Source organism: Nestor notabilis, unplaced genomic scaffold (assembly GCF_000696875.1).
Source record: "Nestor notabilis isolate BGI_N333 unplaced genomic scaffold, ASM69687v1 scaffold21225, whole genome shotgun sequence".
NCBI classification, from domain to species: domain Eukaryota; kingdom Metazoa; phylum Chordata; class Aves; order Psittaciformes; family Psittacidae; genus Nestor; species Nestor notabilis.
The window spans coordinates 1-21560 of NW_009930927.1; the positions used below are offsets into that span (position 1 = coordinate 1).

The following is a 21560-nucleotide window of genomic DNA, read 5'->3' on the forward strand; positions in this document are numbered from 1 at the left end:
ATAAGCGCTGCCCGCGCAGGTTACAGCTGCCTGTTCTGCATGTTGCGGGGTAAAGAGGGGCGATGCACGCCAAAACCCTCCGGTGGGGACTGCAGCCCGTGTTTCCTGTCCGGGGGGTGGTTCTTGGACCAGCTCATGCAGTGAAGGAGGGAGGGAGGAAGGAAGGATTTGTGGGCTCCCGACTTACATCAGTGTGGAAGTGGGATGAGCAATAGGGAGGCTGTTCTCCTCCCAGCTCTGGTGTAACCGCGCCTGGGAGTGTGCTGTGGAAGGTTAGAGGAGCCAGGTTATATCACCTTACTGAAGTGCTGGTCCAGATCTTTGATGGTGGGGGAAGCTCCACCTGTGATCTGTGTGCACAGTGCTAGCAACAAGGAAATGTTCTGGAAAAGGGGTCTATTTTTTTTCCCCATCATATTTCATTTCATTGATTGGATTCAACTGAATGCTTCATTTTTTAAACAATCCTTTCTTAAGATCATTAGTCTTACTTTGCTGTGTGAATATTTCCAGGGTTGCAGAGTTCCTACATGTGGCACATGGGCAGCAGATCCTGGCACACACTTCACAACTGCTTGTTGCCACAAGGAATTTAAGACATGAACACAAAGTGCAAGAGGCGGTGCTGGGTCCCATGGTGCAGGGAAATTTGGGAACTGCAGCTATGCACTGGTGTGCTTCCATGTTTCTTTAATAACTCACTGTGTGTTATGTCTTTTTTTGTTTAGGATGTATAAAGATTAAGTGTCAAGCGCCAAAATGAGCGTGACTTCGTGGTTCTTGGTGAGCAGCACTGGCATTCGCCATCGGCTCCCTCGGGAGATGATATTTGTTGGCAGAGATGACTGCGAACTGATGCTCCAGGTAACACATGGCTTTTTTTTTTATTGTTATTTCTTCTTAAGATGTGGTAGATGTGAATGTACTGCTGGGGATCTGTAGAGATGTTGCATGTTTTCTTAAAATGATATCTTTTAAAAGGAACTTTCTTTTTTATGTTGAGTCTGCAGTTCCCATGAAGACTTCCCATATTGAAAGTGCAAGTGAGGTTTCTTTCAAATTGCGATATCATCAGATGAATAGGAGCTGTAGTAGTGGGAGATTAATCAAATAGATTAACTATATTGATGCTACTAGAACTAGTAAGCCAAGAGATACCATTCTGTCCTGATCTGCAATTATGCTGCTGTTTTTTTGTAGCTTTTAATGTGTGCACTGTTTACTAGAATTTCATTTGAATGGGGGCAGGTTTTTTTGTTTGCTTATTTTTCCATTTAAGTTTGGTTAAATTGTCAGTGCTTGTATTTCTCAGGTTTTTTTAATTATGGTGGGAAATCCTGATGTTTAGCAGAGAAACTACCTCTTTCGGTGGGGTGAGTAAGGTGGTGACCTCTTCCCAAAGTAATTGTGTTACTCGGGCAAACTTTCAGCTTCTGTTAATGCTTTCCATACCAGCATGTGTCTCTGCTGGACCTAATCCAATGTGTCTCAAGTGTTGACTGTGGTCTGATGTTCGACAGCATAATGTAATGGATGTCACTCCAAACAAATGGAGCTGGAATCTTGCAAAGAGCTTTTGACAGGAGCACTTTAGCTCAGGAATTTGTAGAAGCTTGGAATTAAATCGGTGTTTCTGCAACATCCGTGTCATGGGGGTAAAAAAAACATTTTTGATTGCACCTGCCTGTCCCCTGTTTGCCCCTTTACAGAGGTGGTAAATGCACCTTTTGGTTGGTGGCAAAATTAGGAAGCTGCCTGCACAGCAGGGACTCCGTCCTCATAATTTCCATTGCTAACCTGTCACAGGTATGGCCTAAATGCTTTGTTGGTGTACTGCCAGGCAGGCTGTGTTTGTACTTACTGCAGGGATTTTCTGTGATATATTAGCAGGAGGTCTGTTTGGGGGGGTAGGAGTTCTTGTATGAGGTGTACTTGGAAGGCAAGGTGTTATCTAGCTGTGTGTTACCATCCCAAAAGGAGTGCTTGCAGTGTTTGTACTACTCTGCTAGCTGGCAGTGAGTGGCATAGCTGTGCTGCAGTAGTAGAGTCTGAAGCATACTCCTGTTCAACAGCAGGTTGTTTGTTTAGGCTTTCCTATGAATCACACTATCTTTTATTTCATGTTTCTACGTGTCTGACTGGTGAGACATTAAAAATATCCTGATATTTTCTGTATTTGACAGCTCAGGAACCTGATTGCTGTATCCTCTTGCAACTTGGAGAAAACATATACAGTGGCCTTGGTTTCCAAAAATGGCTTGAGTTTTAGAGTGCTCATCTTAATACGTTTTGAAGGTACTTGAGGGTTTTTTTACTGTCAGGGTTCAGCACAGTCACATGTCTCAGGTTGTGCACCCTAAAAGTACCCAATTATCAATCAAGCTTAAAATGCATTGCTTGTTTCTCTGATTATTTAGAGGGTTAACTGGACAGCATGGATTGTGAGCCACTCCACACCACGTGGAGTATTTCATGCTTCTTTGCAAGTCTGAGCTGGCTTGTCAGTGTTGCATGTGAGAGTGAAGTGATTGTATTTTAAAGGAGGTTTTAATTATTTCACCAGAGGAAGGCTCTAGATAGTCTGTAAAAGCCAGCTGCTTATGTTCATAGAGTGAGTCACATGTGACCTTTTACAAGCATCTTAGTTTACTATCTCCAGTAAAAAAGCTGTTTCTAGGATCGCATATAAAGTCTTATTTTGAACAGCACAGCACAATATTTTCCTAGCCATTTGCTTATAAAGATGTTTTCCAGAGCTACCTTGGCCTCCAGATGGGAGGTCTATAGTAAGACTTAGTGTGGAAGAGAGATTGTGAAGAGAGACTTGATATCCAGCAAAATTGTGTGTCAGCAGATGGAGGATGAGATCTAAAAATAGACTTTTTTCCTATTGTGACTGTCCATGTCACAAAATCATTGTGCAGACTGGCACAATCATTTATCTTGGGGAAAGCAGGGCAGTTATCACAACAGATGGACAGAGCACTTGTGACAGCGTTTGCACCTGCAGTATTTCTGTGGTACTGACCCTGAAACTATGTTCGTTGCACAGTAATTTTGCTTATATATGTCAAGATTTTGATTTATCCCTTGAAGTGCACAACTGGAAGCAGACTGGCCGTATCTGGAGAGTGGACTGGATGACCTGGTCTGTGGGGTTTTTTGTCTCTAAGACTGTTACTGCTTAGTGATTTCATTGTGATAATGGCTTGTGATTCCCTGTTGAGACTGTGTGTCTTAGATGGTGTGCAAACATACAACACAGAGATAACCCTTGTCCTGGAGACCTTGCAGTCTTGCCTTTCTCATTTTACTGTTTTAGGAGTGTCTGGTCTTCCGATATTTTCTTGGAACATGTTGTCTTAAGGTATCAGATACCTGAACACCAAAATATTCTGGCTTTGTCACCAAACAATCAAGCTTTAGTTTCACCTGTGATTACTTATACAGGTACTAGATTTGCTTTCTGGATTAACAAAGAGGTGAAGAAAACCAGAGTCTTTAAGCTTAATTATAAGTAGATTTGATAGTGGGAAAACATAATCTACCTTGAAATCTTCTATACCTACTAAGAAGATTAGAAATACTTTACATGTTTTTGCAGCATTGTAAAGCTTCTGGTACAACTAAGTGCAAGATTTACATTGATTTTTGAATGTTAATGCGTGGCAAAAATGCCATGTAGTGCAGCTTGACATGCACAGTTTTGTTGCACAGAGTCAAGGGCTCAGTTATGACATTTTTCTGATGAACAGTGCTTGATTTCTTAAGCAGTCTCACTGGTTCCCTCCAAGTAACAAACAGCAGGTGTGTAGAAATACAGACCTTCACTAACTTGCTCTAGTTGGGTTTTTTTTCTGTGGTGCTTGGGGGTTGTTTGTTGGTTTTGTTGGTTTGATTTTTTTTTTGGGGGTTTTTTTTTTTTTTTGGTTTTTTTTTGGGTGTGGTTGTTTTGGTTTTTTTTTTTTGTGGTTTTTTTTTTTTACTATCTCTAACAAAGTAATTCTCCCCCCTCCACCCTTCCCCAAAAACCTTCTTGGAAAATATAGTTGCCATTTTTATCAGCTTTGATCATTAGCTTAATGGGATGGGTATTTACTCAAGGGAATAAACATTCTGCAAACTCACAATTTTCACTTAACCATTAAAACCTTCCCTTGGCCCCTAAACAAAGCATTCTTTGCATCTTTGCTAAGTGTAAATATTTAAAAGAAGGGAAAACAGAGTCATAACTTCCCTGGTTTTGTGTGAGAGGGAGAGAGATGCTTACTGAAAAAATTGCAAAATATTTAACCAATGCTTCCTTGAATATTCTCCTCTCATTAGAGCAATGGTTTGGGTATGTTACTGTCCTACACCAGGTGAATTTATACATATGAGTTACAGCAGGAGTAGGTGCAGCTGGCACAATGCATCTGCTTTATGCCTTTGTCCTGTGTGGCTTTTAAGACAGCTTGATACTTGCTGCCAGGAGACTGTTTTCAATTGCTTATAGCTCTACTAAACTTTGTAACTGTTTGGCATTAGAGTTTATTTTCCAGGCATCTGTTTTAGGCAGTGTATTCTGGACGCAATCAGCTGCCTTGTTTGGTCTTTGCTGTGAGCAACTATGAGAGAAATACCATTTTCTTTGTGTAAATTATTTAGAATTATCTTCAACCTGTTCTTTTAAGTTCTGGCATTCTAGAGCTGGATTGTGATTTATAACCCCCACCCCCCCATGAGTGAATGTCTAGGTCAGGGGTGATTTCCCCCCATCGATAATCTGAATGCATTTGAAAAAGTTCCAAACCTTTGGAAAAATAAAAAAAAGTTGGTGTTTACATGTGGTCAGCAGGGACTTGATGTCTTAAGCCATATTTCATCTGTGAGTGAGGTTGGTAAGGGGACAGATTGGAGGGCAGAATTGTTGTAGGTTGGGCGAAGAGAAACTAAGTGTAGGGATGTGCAAGGCTGGGGTTTAGATGTAAGAGGAACTGCACTAGATTAAATCAAGGTGCATCTAGCCTGGTATCCTGACTCAGACAGTGGTCAAAGCAGCTGTCGAGGAAAGTGTGAGGGTAAGCCAAGAGTACAGTACTTCCAGAGTACTTGCTCAACCTCTTGACCCATGTTTCAGGAAGCCAGAGGCCAGATCTTTGCATCTGGTTGTTGGATTTCTGCTCTATAAAGCCTCACCATGAGATTAAGATTTGGCTGAGCAGGGAGGCACAAAGAGGAGTCTGTTGTTTGTGCAGAGTGAGAGGAGGAGCAGCAGAATTTGGAGAAGTGGAAGGTGATGCATATAGGGCAGAAGCTGTTAAGTGTGGGGGAAGTGGGCTTTACAGGCTGTGGCTACTGAGCAGCATTTCCCTTGGGCTTGAGGTGGGTCAAGACTTGCTTTTCTTCTGGCATCAGCAGCTAGCTGCAAAATTTACTAGCCCACCATCTGTCACTGGTCCATGTGGGACATTCCACGGTGCTTATCATGTCAATTCATGGAATTAATTCATTCAAATGGTATAGGGGCTTGTGAGCTGAACATACAAGTTTATTCTGCCGGTGAACTGGATAAATGGTAACAATACTGCTTACATAGATATTTTCTTCTTTTTGCCTTGCTTTGGTTAAAAGCTAGGGAATGACAAGTGTTCTAGGTACCTAAGGAACATTGTTAGGGCTGCTAAGCGTTTATAACTGCAGAGCAGTTATGACATACCAGTGTGAAGATTGCCTGTGTAATCCTGCTTCTGCCCCTGTGTACATAGGCATGAAGATGCAATCTGTTACTGTGTTGTTACCGGATATGTTTTGCCCACAGGATCTGTTCCATGTTTGGTACGCAGGGTGCCTGGCGCATCCCGCAAGTAATACAGTGCAGTGGTGAACTCTGTGTATGTGACATCCGGTCAAATTAATGTTTCCTTGACCTTATGTATCCTGCCTTCCCTCGGCTGTACTTGATAATATGGTGTCTCTCCTATGTAGTTTAGTAAGTGTATACATAAACAAGTGTGGATAGGTGTGGTGTAGTTTGTCTACAGCATTATGCTGGGAGGAAGCAGATGGTGTGAACTTGGTAGATTATCTTTTCACTGGTACTTGTAGTAGGTGAATTCAATGTGGTACGGAAGTCTATCCTGCCATCACTCAGGTATTTCCTGCATTGGGAGTTCCCAGTAGAAGCCATGGGGAATCTCTGCTGCCTCTTGTGTCCTGACGTCCTTCCTCATGGAAGTGTGGGTCTGAAGTGGGAAGCTATAGTCAGGACAGGGTGGTGCCCCACTTGTGCTGTTTTGCTGCAGTTATCCGGAGGGTGTAAACCAGTACCTAAGTTAGTCCCTGGGCATTGGGAATTGCCAAGAGTCATTCATTAGGTGTAGGTGTCTTACAGGCAGAGGAGAAAGGATCTAGCCTTGGGAAGGCTCTGCTCTTTGACAGGTAGTGTTTCTAGGTGCCTGGGCAGCAGCTGTGGGATGGAGGATGTATATCCCTTAATTCCAGGCCTAGAGTTGTTTTTTTGGTTCTTGCCTCTCCCTTTGTTTTCTCTTAATGTGCAGTTGACAGGAGGATTATGGTGTCTTATGAAATGTGTGCTGAGGGGGCTGGAGGCATGGCAGGACTGGCAAACCTGGGGGGGGAGTTCATTGCTGGATGCAGGGTAAGGAGAGAAGTGATGGTGGCACTGCAGGCAGGTGGTTATTAGGGGTGAGAGGATTGCTTGCGGCTGGTAATGTCCTTGAAGCTTGGCCTGTGGAGGAAGGGTTTGTTCCTCTCTGGAGTGGACAGAGAAAATGGGGACCACTTCCATGCCTGAGATCCTGATCCAGATGCTAGCATGCAGCTTGACTGTGCTATGGAAGTTCACAGGGTTCTGTCCCACCTAAGATGATGCTTTTCTGTGCCTCCTGCGTAGCCATGTAAAACAAAGGGAAAGCCAGTGCATCTGTGGGCAGCATGTTCCCTGCCTGCAGTCAGGATCTGACCCTAGGTTGCTTGAACTGGTGTTCCACTTTGGAAAGGGGGAACCAGCAAGCAAAAACCCATTTTACCCCCAAATTAATGGGTTAAGTTTTTATGGGAATGATGCCAGCCTCCAAATCCCTTTGCCAAGCTGTGAGGATTACAGTTCATTTTCCTGGGGGATTTCTTTCTTTTGTTCAAGGCCTTATTTTTTGCCTGAATGCTCCGGCCCTGGTCCTGCCACAGCTCCACTAATCCCATGATCTTGACTGCAGCAAAGCTGAAGGCAGGAGCCTCTGCAGCTTGGAAGCTCTAAAGTGGGTCCAGCTGCAGGATGAGGAGGCTACACTTGCTGAAGAGACATTCGTCTACTCAGGCAGAGTCATGTAGAAACTGGCAGCACATACCCCTGGGAGTGATTGAGCTGCCTCTTGTGGGGGTGTCACACTTGCAACCAGCCTGGGGCAGGATGGAGCATTCACTAATATTCTGGAAAAGTACTGAAGTGGAATGTGTTGTGGTGAAAGAGGGAGACCTAGTGTTCATATCTGGCATTAGGTGTTATCTGGGGTTTTACTTTTGAGCAGCAAAAATTATATTTCAAGCCACAATGCAAGGATTTAAAAAAAATAAGATAAAAAAAAAAATTGGCTTTGTTTCCCGTCTGAAGTGGGACACCAGGAGAGGTTTGTATTTCCTTACTGGGACACTTCTGCAGAGCAGAGCACTGACAGAAATGTAACCTGTTCACTGTGGAAAGTATTTGAGCAAATGTTTATTGCTTGCTGCCACCAGAACGCTGCAGTTATCTTGTGCCAGACGTGCACAACAGACTGCAGTGAGGAACAGGGAAACTGCTCTCATTTGTTTATTTTATCTCCAATACCACGATGCCTCATGGCACTGGCAGGGCTGAGGTCCAGATCTGAACCCTGAACAGTAGGGTTTTGCTCATGGTAATTCTCCTGGGGAAAAAGCAGCATCTGTATCTACGTAGGCAGCTGAGCTGCGTCTGCTTGCTGGCCCTGTGGGGAAATGCAGGCTGTCTGGCTGTATTCCTCCTCCTGCCTCCCTAAGCAGGTCTTGTTTCCTTGTGGGTTTTGCTTGGCATCTCTGCAGCTTGTGCTTTCATCCTGAGTGCCCTGTTCTGTGTATCAGATCCTTCACCAAACAAAGCTGTAAGGTATCTGCAGCACATGTAGCTAGTGTGGTATGTACCTCCATGGAGACTCCTGAGCACTTCTGAAGCTGCTTTTGTTGCTCCCATGCTAAGCAGGGGCTTTTGCTGATTTGATGTGTGCAGTTTTGGGAATCAAAAGTGAGCTGCCTGATGATGAAGATGTTGGTACTGGTATGGGAGTGGCAGACCCAGAGGTGCCATTTCTGTCTCTGATTTAGCCTATCTGCTTAATATGATCTTGGAAGAAAGAACTATAAAATAGCTCTGTCTTCAGATATATGCTGCATGTGCATTTTGTGTACCTAGGTATTTAAAACATGATGCATTGGATAGATGGATATTAGGAAGTGATTTGAATGTCTGGAAATGTAAGTCCTGGATGAGGAATGTTAGTGTAGTAACAAATCAGTGTCCATGGTTAATCAGAAAAGCACACATTGTGTTTTCCCAAGAGTTGTTTTAGTTTGATAACTGGTCCAGTGCTGGGACATGGTGCGAATGCTGTGTTCTTCCTTCATTCCCAGCCTGTCTTGAGTGTAGCCTTATTTCTTGCCTGCAGATCACTAGTGCTGAGGTGGACACCTCTCTTTTTTGTCTTCTTTTCCCCTTGCCAATCTCATCTGAGGCGCATCAGCTCTGGTTTTGTTGTTCAGATCCAAGCAGAATCTTGGTGACCCTTGCCATAGCTCAGGAGTGCTGCTCACCCCATCACAAGCGCTTTTCTGGTGGAACAGGTTAACTGCTAGGCGATACTGATTATTTTCTGCTTTTGACATCTGGATATAGGCATTTCAGATTTTTTTAACACTTTACTGGAAAATAATTCTTCCCCCCACCCCCGGGTCCCTGTGTCCTCTCCTGGTACATGGATCAGCCTGGCCTTTTGTTGTGGAGTTGTGATTGGAAGGGTTGGAAAGAACCTTAAAGATCATCTACCTCCAACCCCCCTGCCACGGGCAGGGACACCTTCTGCTAGACCAGGTTGCTCAAAGCCCCATCCTGCTTGTTCATAAGCAAAGCTCAGTATTTGATGCAAGTGTGCATTTTAACCAGTGGAGTTGCAGACGGTTGGGAGCTCTGCACCTATGGCCTGCTCTGTAATGTGTTAGCTCAGGCTTCTTAAATAACTTTGTGATTCAGGTGGGTCATGCATTAGAAACCACTGGTCTGCTAGGCTGAAGGGGCTTCAGCAGGAAAAAACTGCTGTTACCAGTCTGAAAACTGGTTAGTCTTTTCTTTGGAACTGGGATTGAGGCAGTCTGCTCCTCTCTGAGAACAAAAGCCTGATCAGGTGCTGGGTTGCTGCTGTCCCTGTGCACAAGAGCAGTTTATGTTAAATGTGACTGATGTTGAAATAAACCACACCTCAGTTCTCAAGTAAGAGTGACCTTTGGCAAGTCTGCATCAAAATAAATAAGGTGTGAGTTTAGTTATTTTAAGTTGAGTTTCCTTGGAGACAGGCCCTTAGGAACTCCTGCTGCCAGTCCTGTGATGTTTGCTGGTTTAACATAAACAAAACTGAGAAAATTCCTCTCTCTCCACAAAAGCATGAAATTTCACAGAAGTGTGGTTTGTGTAACAGTTTGCTGTGTTCCTCATGTGTTATTTAAAGAGATGTTGAGAGGTTGTATCAAGACTGTGGGTCAGATTTTGCATATCATTTTGACTTCTTTTGCGAAGGCTGTCTTGAACACAGATGAAACTTCCTTAGAAATGGGAAGGTTTGGCATAAGTTGGTTCCTTTGGTGACCTCTTGCTGCTTTTATGTAGGGGTACATCATGCTTCTGGAATACATATCTGCTCCCCTGTGATGACTGTTGGTTGGTTTGGGACCCCTGAGTGGCTGTAGTCAGCTGTTGTAAAATACAGCACCCCAGAGGCAGTGCTGACTTCCATCAAGGTCAGACGCAGGCCAAATTGAATATCTGGGAGACAGCTGGTTCCCAGAAATAAACTTTCTTTTAAATGACCTGTGATTCATTTAAAATCAGATACCAGATAAAATCTACCCTAATTTTTTGTCTGTATTAGCTTTTTGGTGTGGAAGCCTTTCTGCCATTGCACCAGGGGGTCTAGAGGGATTGTTCTGCCTTTAAAATCTGTTAATTTTTAAAGGAGTCTCAATGACATGCTGTAAAAAGCTAAAGCAAACACTGCTGTACCAGTTAATCCATGTTCCCTCACATCCCATTGGGAACAGTGCTGTCTACAATTTTGGGTAGCACAGGAAGTGGGGAAGACCTTGCATCTGTGCTGTGCAGGCAGGACTTCTGGGCATGGTTATCTTTCAGTCCCTCAGGGTGAAAGGATATATATTACATTTAAATATAATATTTATGCCTCTGGATGGCAGGTCAGGTACAACCCCAATTCTTGTAGTATCAGGTGCTGTGATATGCGAGATATTGCTGGAGATGTTCCTGTCCTCAGGGCCATGTGCTGAGGTGCAGGTCCTGGGCAGCATCCCTCAATCATTCTTGCCTGGACCGTTGTTACCTTATGATGCATATACCTGCCACAGCCACTCAAGTGACTGTAGACTGGGCTGAGGCGCTGCATCTAATGTGAACAGTAACAGAAAGAAGCAACAGCTTCTCATGGCAAACACTCAAGACCTGGCCTTACCTTAAGGTCAGGTTCAGACACCAAATGTAAGGATTGCATGAGGGCAAGAGGTTTGTATGCGTCCCTCCCAGGAGGGCCTTAATGTGCTTCACTTCCCGTGTTCAGGGCTTGGTGTCGCAGGAGATGTGAGTGGGTTGTCCCCCACCACATTGTCTCCATCTCTGTTTGCTTTGGGAGCGTTTTCTGTCTGAGCAGCACCAGTTGGGCAGCAAGACATCGAGTGCTGCCTCATTTTTCATCTGGGATTCATGCGAGCTGACACCTTGCAGCTTCAGCAGCACTAACTAACTGTACTAGTGAGGCAGCTGGAGGCTTGGAGCCACCTGCCCTTCTGCTCACTGCCTCTGCTTGCAGTGGCATGTCATGAATGGTGTGAGGGACATCGCAAGGTGAAAGGGCAGTCTTCTGGCCAAGTGCATGCTTTCTTCATACTAGTATTTCGGGTTATTCTGGAGGACAGGTCTCCTGGGCTGATGTATGCTTTGCAGGTGGATGAAGTGACATTTATCAGTTATTGGGATATTACCAATGTGTTTGATGTTGGCAGTGGCAGAAGAAATTCCTGCAAATGGTAGCAGTTTGTCCAGCAAAACCTCTGTATCTTCACTGAAGAATTCCCCTGAAACAATCTTTGCCTCAACATGCTTGCAAGGAAGTAGATAATGGCTTGCCAAGAGTGGTGCTGTGGAAACTAGTGTGTTGGGGAAAAGGGAAGTACTTTAACCAAGAACTTGTTGGTCAATGCCCAGGAAGAGGAGGATTTTCTTATTTGAAGCCTGGCTTGTCTTTGTGCTCTGGTAGTATGTTCTACCCTCCCCTAGCCCAAGATACCAGGGAGGTCTCAGTGTCGTGTGTGCATGCTGATGGAGTAACTGGTTCCAGTAACTGGTTGAGGTCCACTGCAGCAAGAATCCAAGTTATGAGAGGCAGGTCTAAATAGACAGTCTGGTGTCTTTATAGCTGTAACACACCATATTTCAAAACTATTTAGAGGTTTTGTTCTAACACTTTTTCCTCAGAAGTCTGACACTGTTCTCGCTGAAGTGTCATTCTCAGTTCTGAAGATAAAGTGTATTTATTACTTGTGCATCATGGCAAAGCCAGTGGCACCAAATCACTGTCCAGTTCAGTGTTCTCAAACCTAGCCTTAAATTTGAATTTTCCTGGAGTTGCTTTCTTTCTCATTGCAAGTTTACTAACCTCCCTCCAACTTGAAAAACATCCTAGAATTTAAATCATATCTGGGACATAATTCTGGGAACAGTATACATTGTTGTAACTTAAGAAAATGGTTTATCTTTCCTTGAAAAGTAGGAATCAATCATCCCAAATAGGAATGTCCCTAGTGATGAGGCCACCAGCTTCGGCTGGTGAAAAATGGAGCTCTTCTAGTTCACACTGGCTGAGATCCTGCCCCCAGGCTTTCAGTTTGACTGGTTTTTGTTTTCAGTGTGTATTGATATAATTTATTGAAATTATGGCATAGTCTTGACAGCCTTCAGTGATTTTTTTTTTTTTTTTTTTTCTCTCCCCCCCCCCATGCAAATAATGTATTGTCTTCAGTGAACTGTTTAAACCACCATGGAAGCATTTACTGTTTATCCTTTAGTTATTTGTATTAGTAAATAATATTCAATCCTTCCTGCTTTTCCCTTTTCTCCCCCTACCCTTTATCAGATTAGTTTAATGTCTAAATGTTGCTTTGATTAACACTGTGTCTTATGCCTGACCAGTCTCATGTTCATTGTGCTTTCATTGCCAGTCCCGCAGTGTTGATAAGCAGCACGCTGTGATCAACTATGACAAGGAGAAAGATGAGCACTGGGTGAAGGATCTTGGGAGCTTAAATGGCGTAAGTAGTAAACCTTCTGGATTATGCAGGCAAACATGCACCATGCTGAGTTTGCAAGTGCTTGTGCACTTAATTCTACTGTTAGACCCTTTTGGGTCACTGGAACTGTTGGCATGAGTTAAGCTAACTGTACGTAATTATTTGCAAAGCCTGAGATGGAGGTCATATAGCACCTCATCTTAGAAGAGGAAAGCTTTGGTGCATATTGTATTTCTTTCTCCCTTTCTTCTGGTGTCTTTTGCAGAGTGGTTCAGGGCTCATAAAATCATAGAGCTCTTTGCAAAAGAGGAGGAAATAAATTTAGTGTAATTTTGGGATGTTAACATTAAACTGGTGAAGATTCTGGAGCAGCTGTGCAGCATGAGCAGGGTGACCTTCTAGCAATTCAGTTGTCAGTGCATGCAGTGATTTATGGGATGATGAGACATTTAATTTCTTTGGGAAGAAAGTATTTAAAGCCACTTTTTTTTTTTTTTTTTTTTTTTTTTTTTTTTTTTTTTTTCTTTAGCTCTTTTGCCTGCCTTGAGCCTGGTTTGTGTGAAGACCCAAGGGATAGTGTGACCCCAGAACAAGGAGCTGAGCCTGCCTGAATCTTAACCCTTGCTCTGGTCCCAATTCACACCAGTGGTATTAGGCAGCTTGGGGAGGGCTTTGTCTGCCCACCTGAATTCTGTGGTTTTTTTATATACCATTGTAGTTAAAACTGTCCTAACGTTATAGCATGCTGCTTCTTTGGATGTTTCTTCATACCAGCAGAGCAATTCCTCTGCTAGAGCAGGTCTAAGCTAGAATCATATAATTGTCTTCCCAGTAGGGGTTTTACTGCAGTCATTGTTTTGGGCTTAGAAACAGAAGCCCTTCACCATCACAACCACAAGACAATCCCAGAACCTTGTACAGGAACAGTGGCTAAAGCAGACCTCAACTGTTCTGCTGCTTCTGGCATCTGGAAACAGCAAGAATGAGTGTTACTCCTTCTCAGCCTTATAGTTGAAGGCACAGAGCCCTGCTGAGATGGGAATGTTTTCAGTAACTGGTCTGGGCTCTAGCTGGATCTGTGGTTCAAAACATGTTGTATTTAACTCCTGGTGGCAAAACAGCAGCTGAAAATTCTGCTTGCAAGTAAGGGAAGGATTGTGCTGCTAGTTCTCTTCTGTATTCATATGAATTTACAAGATTTTAATAATTGACTTGTGCTCTGAGGGGCAGTGGAGTAAAAAGAGTTATAGCAGCACCTGCCTTCTGCAGCTGGTCAAACACACTTCTGCTGGAGAAGACTGTTGAGGCCAAACTGAATTTCGTTTGCGTGAAAGAAACATAGATCCTTATTTGAAAGTTTTCACAAAATGTTGGGTTTCCCCCTGAGACTTAAGAAATCACTTTTGAGGACCTTGATTTTTAATTCCACTTGCAGAATTTGCTTTTATTTTGTGTTTACTTTGTGTCTTATCAACAATGCATTATATGGCTTTGATGGATAATCTGGTTCATATTAACTGTTGAAATGTTTTACATTGTTTTTATTATAATGTTCAGCTGATTCTGCAATCTATTAAGGGTCTTTAGGTTTTCAAGGTAGAGTTTCTATCTGCAATAAGCACTTTGTTTGGCTTATTTTATTTGAAGTAACCATGGATGAATAGGTAATGACATCAAAATGGGTTTTCTTGCAGGCCTTTGTTTTGCAGATCTGACTCTTGTGGGATTTTTAAATATATAAAAATTAATGCAAATCAGAATTCTGTGCCTTTTAACCAGCTTCACTACTTTTATTCTGAAATTACAGGCCTATCCCCCAGCTCGTCTGTAAATTGCCAGGAAGCTGGGGGCTGTTGTCTGCTGAAGTTCTAGTTTACTGCTCTAGCATTTATTTTTCCTCTGTGGTTAATACTTGCTCTTATCATGCATATTTGCCTTGGCTGAGGTGAGAAGGCAGAAGATGACTGTGCCTCAGTGGTAAAAGCATGTAAATACATTTTTCTAGCATAATTTTGATACATCTGACCATAGCTGCGTTTGCATTGAGGCTGCAAAGAGCCAGCAGTGGGTTCCTGGTCTGTGAAGCTGGGCGAATCCCGCCTTGTGAGGTAGAGAAATTCCTGGTGTCTGTGACTGCCCTGGCTGTAATTGGGAGCCTAATCCCTGTCAGCATGCTGGTGGTACTTCAGCTGAGGTCCTGATTTATTTTTATTTGGCCCTGGTTATTGCAAAAATACGTGGGTTTATTCGTGGAAGATGTCCATGAGTGCTTGATTTGTTCCTCCACTGTTCTGTGAGAATTGCTCTTTATGGGGTCCCTGGGAAAGAAGGTATCTGGGCCATCCCAGACGTTTGTTCACAGCTATGAAATACATTTCTTGTACCTTTATGAGGATAGCATAGTTTCTTTGAGCCTCAATTAAAGGTCTGGAGCATGGGAAAAATGAGTATGTGAATCTTTTATGTGAGGGGCCTGTCACACTGATATATGGTGCCTTGGACAAAGTGGCCTCAGACATCATGGTGATGCTACTGCAAATGCTTGTCTTCCTGTGCATTTTCATTTTCCTCTTCCTCTGTGACAGGTTTTGCTTGATAGATTATCAGGCCCTGCAGCTGACACCAGTCCTGTTTGACATCCACTGGAAAGCTGGTTCCCAGCTCAGTAATTAGAGTTGCACCTTTTGCTGCTCTTATTGGATGTGGAGGGCTGAGAAGAGCCGAGAGCATCTGAAGTTCCTCACTTCAGGCACCTCATTTACTTGTTCAAATTGGGGACTAAAATTTCATTTGCAGTTGGTGGAAAGGTGAATCTCCCTAAAGGTCCCATCAGAGCACCTTGCTTTGAAGCATAATTGGGGTGCCCTGACTTGCCCATGGGGGCTACTTGCCAGCGTTGATTTTTGTAGGGAACTTAGCTCCTCACCTGGCTGACATTGTGCTAGTGCACCCTGAGTGTGTGCAGTGCTGTTAGCAGATGGACCTTGGTGCCCTCAAGGAGCCCTGGGCATTTGGGATGCATCATCTTGATACCCTCAGTCAAAAACTATTCCTGTGCTTCTCTCTTGCAGACATTCGTCAATGACATGAGGATTCCTGACCAGAAGTACATCACCCTAAAACTGAATGATGTCATTCGCTTCGGCTATGATATCCTTCTCATCTGAAGAGGGAGTGGGTCACTCTCTCTGACTGGGTTTTTGCTGTTTGCTTTATTGGGAGTTAACAGTGCTGACTGTGACTAATGAATAAGTGTGTTTATTTTCCCTCCTGGAGCCTTTGGATGGCTCAAACTTTTGTTTCTCCACCGTGGGCCTGAGTCAAAGCGTGTTAATCATGATGCCTCATTGGACTTTGAACCAGTCCTTGCACTGGCAGCAGTGACTGTGGAGGTGCCTCTTTGGTCTTTCTCTTTATTTGTGTGGTAGCTGTAAGTGGTACAAGTTGGGGAAGAAAGGTATTTCATATGCTTTTGTATGAACTAACATCTTCCTTTTTTTTTATTTTTTTTTTTTTATTTTTTTTTTAAAATCCAACTTGTGTGTTAATCATTTCACCCAAACGCTTGGTTTGAGACAATTTGTAGGTATCCAGCATTAAACATTTAGCTCTGGGGCTTGTAGTCAGACCCATCCTTGACTCTGTATCAACTGAAGTTTGCCCATGAAAAATTGTTTCTGTCACAAAATGCAAGAATAAGTCTCTCTTCACCACTAGCAGATTTCCTCTCTGTTGAGGGAGGCTGGGCTGCAGTTACTACTTTGTTTATAGAGTAATTTTGCTGGTATCTGCTAAAACACCTTTGTATTTGTCCCTTTCCTTTCTATACTGATGGGACTGTGTGACTGGCTGTAAGCATAGATGTTTCATTCTGAGCTTGCAGAGCTACTGTGGTAAGTAGAGGCTCTTATTACTGCCTTTTCATGTAATCCTGGTTTTGGTTTTTTTTTTTTTTTCTTTTTTTTAATTCACTTTTCTCCAGTTGCTTTTATCTGCTAAACTTAACCCACTCAGGCTGAATTTAGAAGTAGCAAGGGTCTTCTCCAGGTTGTGTTTTTTTTCGAGGGGAAATTTCACTTAAAAACAGTCCAGATATGTCTGAGAATAGAGGCAGAGACTGAAGTTTTACCACTGGGTGGGGGGAAGTGTTTGGCTGGAAAACTCTTGTGTATCCTTGACCCCAGAGCCACATTCTTGTGCCAAGCAGTTTGTGCTTGGCCATGCTGTAGCCCTTGAAATACTCCCAACATTGCTGGAGTCCAGAGAGCTGAAGCAGTGGGAGGAGGCTGAGCCTCCCTGGTCTTCGACTGATCTGGGCACCTCAGCTCTAGCCCCTGACAGTGCAGGAGCACTCACTGTTGCAACAGGGATGCTTAAACTGATGTGTGTACAGTCCTAGATCTGCTGGAAAAGAGGGTTTTCTAGGCCTTGTGTAAGGTCATACTCTTGGTTCTGATCTCGCTCTGTCTCCTGCCATTTTAGATATAAAATATCGTTGCTTCACAGGGGTATTTCTAATTTTTAGAAGTGAGGTAACTGCTGAATCTTTAAAAAAAAAAAAAAAATGAAAAAGAAGGGAGACAGGTTATTTGCCTTTAGCTTGGTGGTTGAACAGCTTGCAGCTGATGAGGGTTCAGGAGTACGTGGGTGGGGGGGAATACTGACATACTGAGTAGCCCCTTACTGGATGCTGTTTGATAGAAGAGCACTGTCATCTGGAATCATGTCATTAAAGGTGGTGTCTCAGTGTTCACGTTATGAAGCCTCTTAGACTCCCACAGCAACCTCAGTTCTAGCTTTGCAAATTGGCAGATGTGTTTTTGGTGTAGCTGGTCATGTGTCTTCTGGTCTTTAGATGTGTGGGGAAACTCATAGAAGATTTGCTGTGAACTCTAGTCTAGTGAAGGCATAAGCCAGTGCCTAGAGCATGGGTAGATTTTAATGGCTGTGATACAGGTTTAAACTTTTTATAGAAAGCAGTTCTGAGTACTAAGCAGCTGAGTTGACGTTTAGTCCTGCAGCCCTTACATGGGTATTCATGTGAGATGAATGATTGCATTTATGAATTGCAGAACTTACTGCCACCAACAGGAAAATTTTAAAGAATGCAGGTCTTAGTGCTATCTATTTACATCAGCATAGTTTGTATGGCAGTTACAAACTCTTCCTCTCCTTTACTACTTCAGTGCCACTCTTGAGCAGTGCTTTCTGTGCATACCACACTCAGTTCGGTGTGGATGGCAGCATCTCCTGAGGTCTCAGAGTCAGCTGTGTGCTGTTGCATAAGAGAGTTTGTCTCTTTTCCATCTTACAGTTTCACTTACAGACTGTGCAGGTTCCCTGCTGTGCCAGTATCACTTGGTTTATTTTTAGTCTAACATTTTCCATCTTTCCTTTTTCCTTCCCTTTGCTCTGTGCTGTGCTGATTGGGTTGTTCATGATGACATTGCCGTATGCTTCCTTTATTTATTTATTTTTTTACGCAGTGCTGCTGAGGATTATTGCCTAGGCTCAATCATGTTGAATGCCTCCGTTCCGAAGAGGTCACAGCAGCTCATGACCTGATTTACTTTTCATCCAGGAAACTGCAGTGGCTGAAAGGCCTTGTCAGGGCAAGAGAGCATGATAATGCCAGATATCCCTGTGGGGAGCTGAACTCTACTGTTCCCTTGTCCAGAGTGCACTAGATTGCCTCATCTTGGCCAGGATACCATGGGAAGAGAGTGTATCTGCCTGGAGCTGCCAGCTGGGTAGAGAGGAGTGGGGTGTGAGTTGAATCAGGGTTCTGATTGCTCCCCTGGGTCCTACATGGAGCTGCTAGTGCTCCCCCTAGTTTCTCCTGCCCTGCTCCCCTTGTCTGCTGCCCTTCAGTTGATGTGGGTCTGTCCAGCAGATGTGATTGCATGCTGGCTTGCAAAACATGCACAGCAGAGTCCGTGGTGGGTTACAGAAGAGGCAACTTTTAGTACCCTGCGTATTTTAAGCTTCTCTGATAGTATATCTTGTTTTCTTTCCATGACTAAATGCTTGATTTCTCTGTCCATCCAGTTCCTTTGTCATTTCCTTAATGAGTGCTGTACATTCAAATATGTATGTCCTGGAACAAATTCAACACAAGGTCCCAGAAGAAGCATTAAAGGTAAGGGTGTCTGGGTGCAGGTGCATTTTAAAATAAAAAATAAAAATTTAAGTGCTTTAGTAGTGGCCAAGCAGACCAAAATATTAAAATACTCTTTGTAGCAGTGAAATGTTCCACAGTGTGCGGCTCTCCTTGGATCAGGGCTTAATAAAACCTTCTTTTGAGAAGAGATACATTTCCCAGTTATCTCAGCTCTGATCTCTTATCCCTGTGCTAACATGTGTATGAAGGTATTGATGACTTCATGACTGACAACAAAAAAGGTTACTAAAGCTGTACATATTAAAGAACAGCCACATTAGCTTGCAGTGAAGCACAGCAGAACTTCTTTCCTCCCAGAAGTGGAGCAAAGATGCCTTTTTCTTGAGCATGGTGACTTACGCCAGCTCTATCACACTTCCTCCAGCAGACTAAAGTTTGCTTAATTTATTCCTGTAGATCATCTAATTTTTGCCTGTGAGCTCCCACGTTTTACTTACTGAGCAGTCCTCTTACCAGTGGGGTGTCTTTTTAAATAAAGAGTTCAGTAGCAGGTACAAAATATTTAAGCATCCTCTTATCTAAAGCAGAAAAGCAACCTCCTCTGGGCAAGAAAGCTGTTATGTTCTGCTGAGGGACTGAGCTATCAGTGCCAATCATCACCTCATAGCTAGCAGGTACTGTCTTAGCCCTGGTTCTGTGTTTAGGACTTGGAGAGGACTGGAAATGTAACAGCTGAAATTGGGAAGATGATTCATTGAATTACTCGGGGGTAATCTGGATGGCTATGCCCTTTTATTAATTTACTTGTAATAAACCCACTTTTAAATAGCTCATTTACTATGTGGAGCCTGTTTTAATGCACTTTCCTAACTGGAGAGAGGGTTTGGCAAGAAATAATTAAAATATATTTTAATTGCCTTTCCTGAAAAAATGAGATAATGCAAATGAGTGTCCTGAAAGAATTTCTAATGTTGCTTTAAGAACAAAGGAGATTTCAGGGTTTGAATCCTGAATGGGAAATGACCTAAGTTCTGATTCTTCTCAGTTTATTCTTTAAAAGATTTCCTAATTAACTATTTTGCAGAGCTAAGTCACAGTGACCTTCCCATGGACTAGAATTGTCACTTAGTCTTCCAAATGGGGAGTTTGAAAGCCTCTCTGCTGACATTTCTGCTGTTCTGTAGCCTCCACTCAGGTGTACTTGCTTTCTGTTGCAGAACATAGCTGCAGTATTTGCCTTTGCATGATCCGTTGCAGGGAAGGGTTTCTGTGGGCTAGCACACAGATCGTACGGGCACACTACAGCTGTTGCTTGTGTCTCTGCAGCATGAGAAGTACACCAGCCAACTTCAGATGAATTACAAAGGCACGGCAATGAAGAGGGCAGAGCAGCCCATGGAGCACAGTGGCTACACAGAGTCCCCGCAAACAAAGCTAGAGAAAGGAGAGAGGAAAGCAATTACAGGTACTTCCTCAGGAACCAGTTAATCAAGATTCAGAACAAAGTGCAGCTTAAGCCCTGCACTGGGTCATGATGCTGACATTATGGTGTTGTGGGTTACATCTAGGAGCAGTTCCAGAAGGGTCATCTTTCTAAACCTCTTGAGTATACCAGGCTTAGATTTTGGAAATTCAGCCTCCAAAAAAAAAATCAGCTGGCGTGATGGCACATATGCCTTGTCACTGTGTGTGTGCTTGAGAACCTGTGGGCTGAGCAGGTTTGGTAAGTTCTTTGGCACCTGTCTGGTGTATTTTAATTTCCTAATCATGAACTGCTGTTTGAACAGAGATGGTGACTCAGAGTAGAAAATGTATGGCTGCTGTGGCATGGTGCTGGCAGTCAGGCAAAGCAGCAACAAGCCATTTCTTTCAAAAAGCCCAGAATGGTTTTAAGTGGCTGTATTTCCTGACATACGAACGTGTAGGATTGAAACTGAATGCCAAACTGGAACATGTTTGCTTCAGGTTCACTGTTCTCCAGCTGCAGTCCTTTTCAATTTGAAAAATTCATTTTGTTCCCCATTTCTTTACCTGCTGCTGTCATCCTTTAAAGTTCCTTTTCCAAACTTGCTTCCTCCCTGTTGCCCATTATGGTGGGCCAAGACCTCCCTAGCAGTCTTGGGTCTCAGCTGTATCACCCGACTGCCTACCTCTTGTATCTACTGCCCTGGCAGGTCTCTCCCCAGTTCTGCTCAGGTATCAGTTGGTGGCTTTCTAGAGCTTGATGGTGCATGGGAAGAACAAATACAGTTTTAAAGCATACCTGTGACGAATGACTGCCAGTAGTCTTGTGGCACCAGGATGGCAGACTGATAGGAAAGCTTTAGGGTTGGCAGAGAGACTGCCTACTGGGTCTGTTGGAAGAAGCAGCAAGGAGGTGAATGGAGGGAAGAGAGTGGGCGAGTAAAAGAGGTAAGATAGGGATAGATACAACAGCATTCAGGAAAAGCGTACACCTTCGGGTAAAGGTGCTAAGCCTTCATGGTAACTAATTGGAGTGGGTTGGCTGACCTTAATTTCCCAACTATTGTCTTTATGAAAATCCCTTTAAGCTGACAAGAGTCTACTAAAACAGTGTAATTCTCCGTGGTCTTGCTGTTGCCTCCAGCTGTTCATGGAAGCATATGGACATGCACCCATGTGCCCAACTCCCATTTTCTGCACTGCAAAACCTTTCTTTGTGTTACTTCAGCTGTGTCTGTGTGTCACCCACTCCCATGGATGTGGCATTTTTGACTTTGCCTCACAAGCATGCATTTAAAGGAATGAAGTTTGTGATGATTAACCATGACACTGCGGAGGGTGAAAAGAGGTGAATCTCACTGGGGGGAAAGCTGTCCAGCTGCCTTTCAAGGGGCAT

The 21560-nt window shown here is 43.5% G+C and overlaps 1 protein-coding gene across 1 annotated transcript in view; it reads left to right on the top strand.

Annotated features, from left to right (window-relative positions):
* The first annotated feature begins 759 nt into the window (after positions 1-759).
* Positions 760-21560, top strand: part of CEP170B (centrosomal protein 170B) — a 53279-nt gene continuing 32478 nt past the window's right edge. The window contains exons 1-5 of the mRNA XM_010015650.1: positions 760-864; positions 12511-12600; positions 15651-15729; positions 18660-18718; positions 20027-20165. Coding sequence (XP_010013952.1) covers positions 760-864; positions 12511-12600; positions 15651-15729; positions 18660-18718; positions 20027-20165 — 472 coding nt within the window. The remainder of the gene's footprint in view (positions 865-12510; positions 12601-15650; positions 15730-18659; positions 18719-20026; positions 20166-21560) is intronic.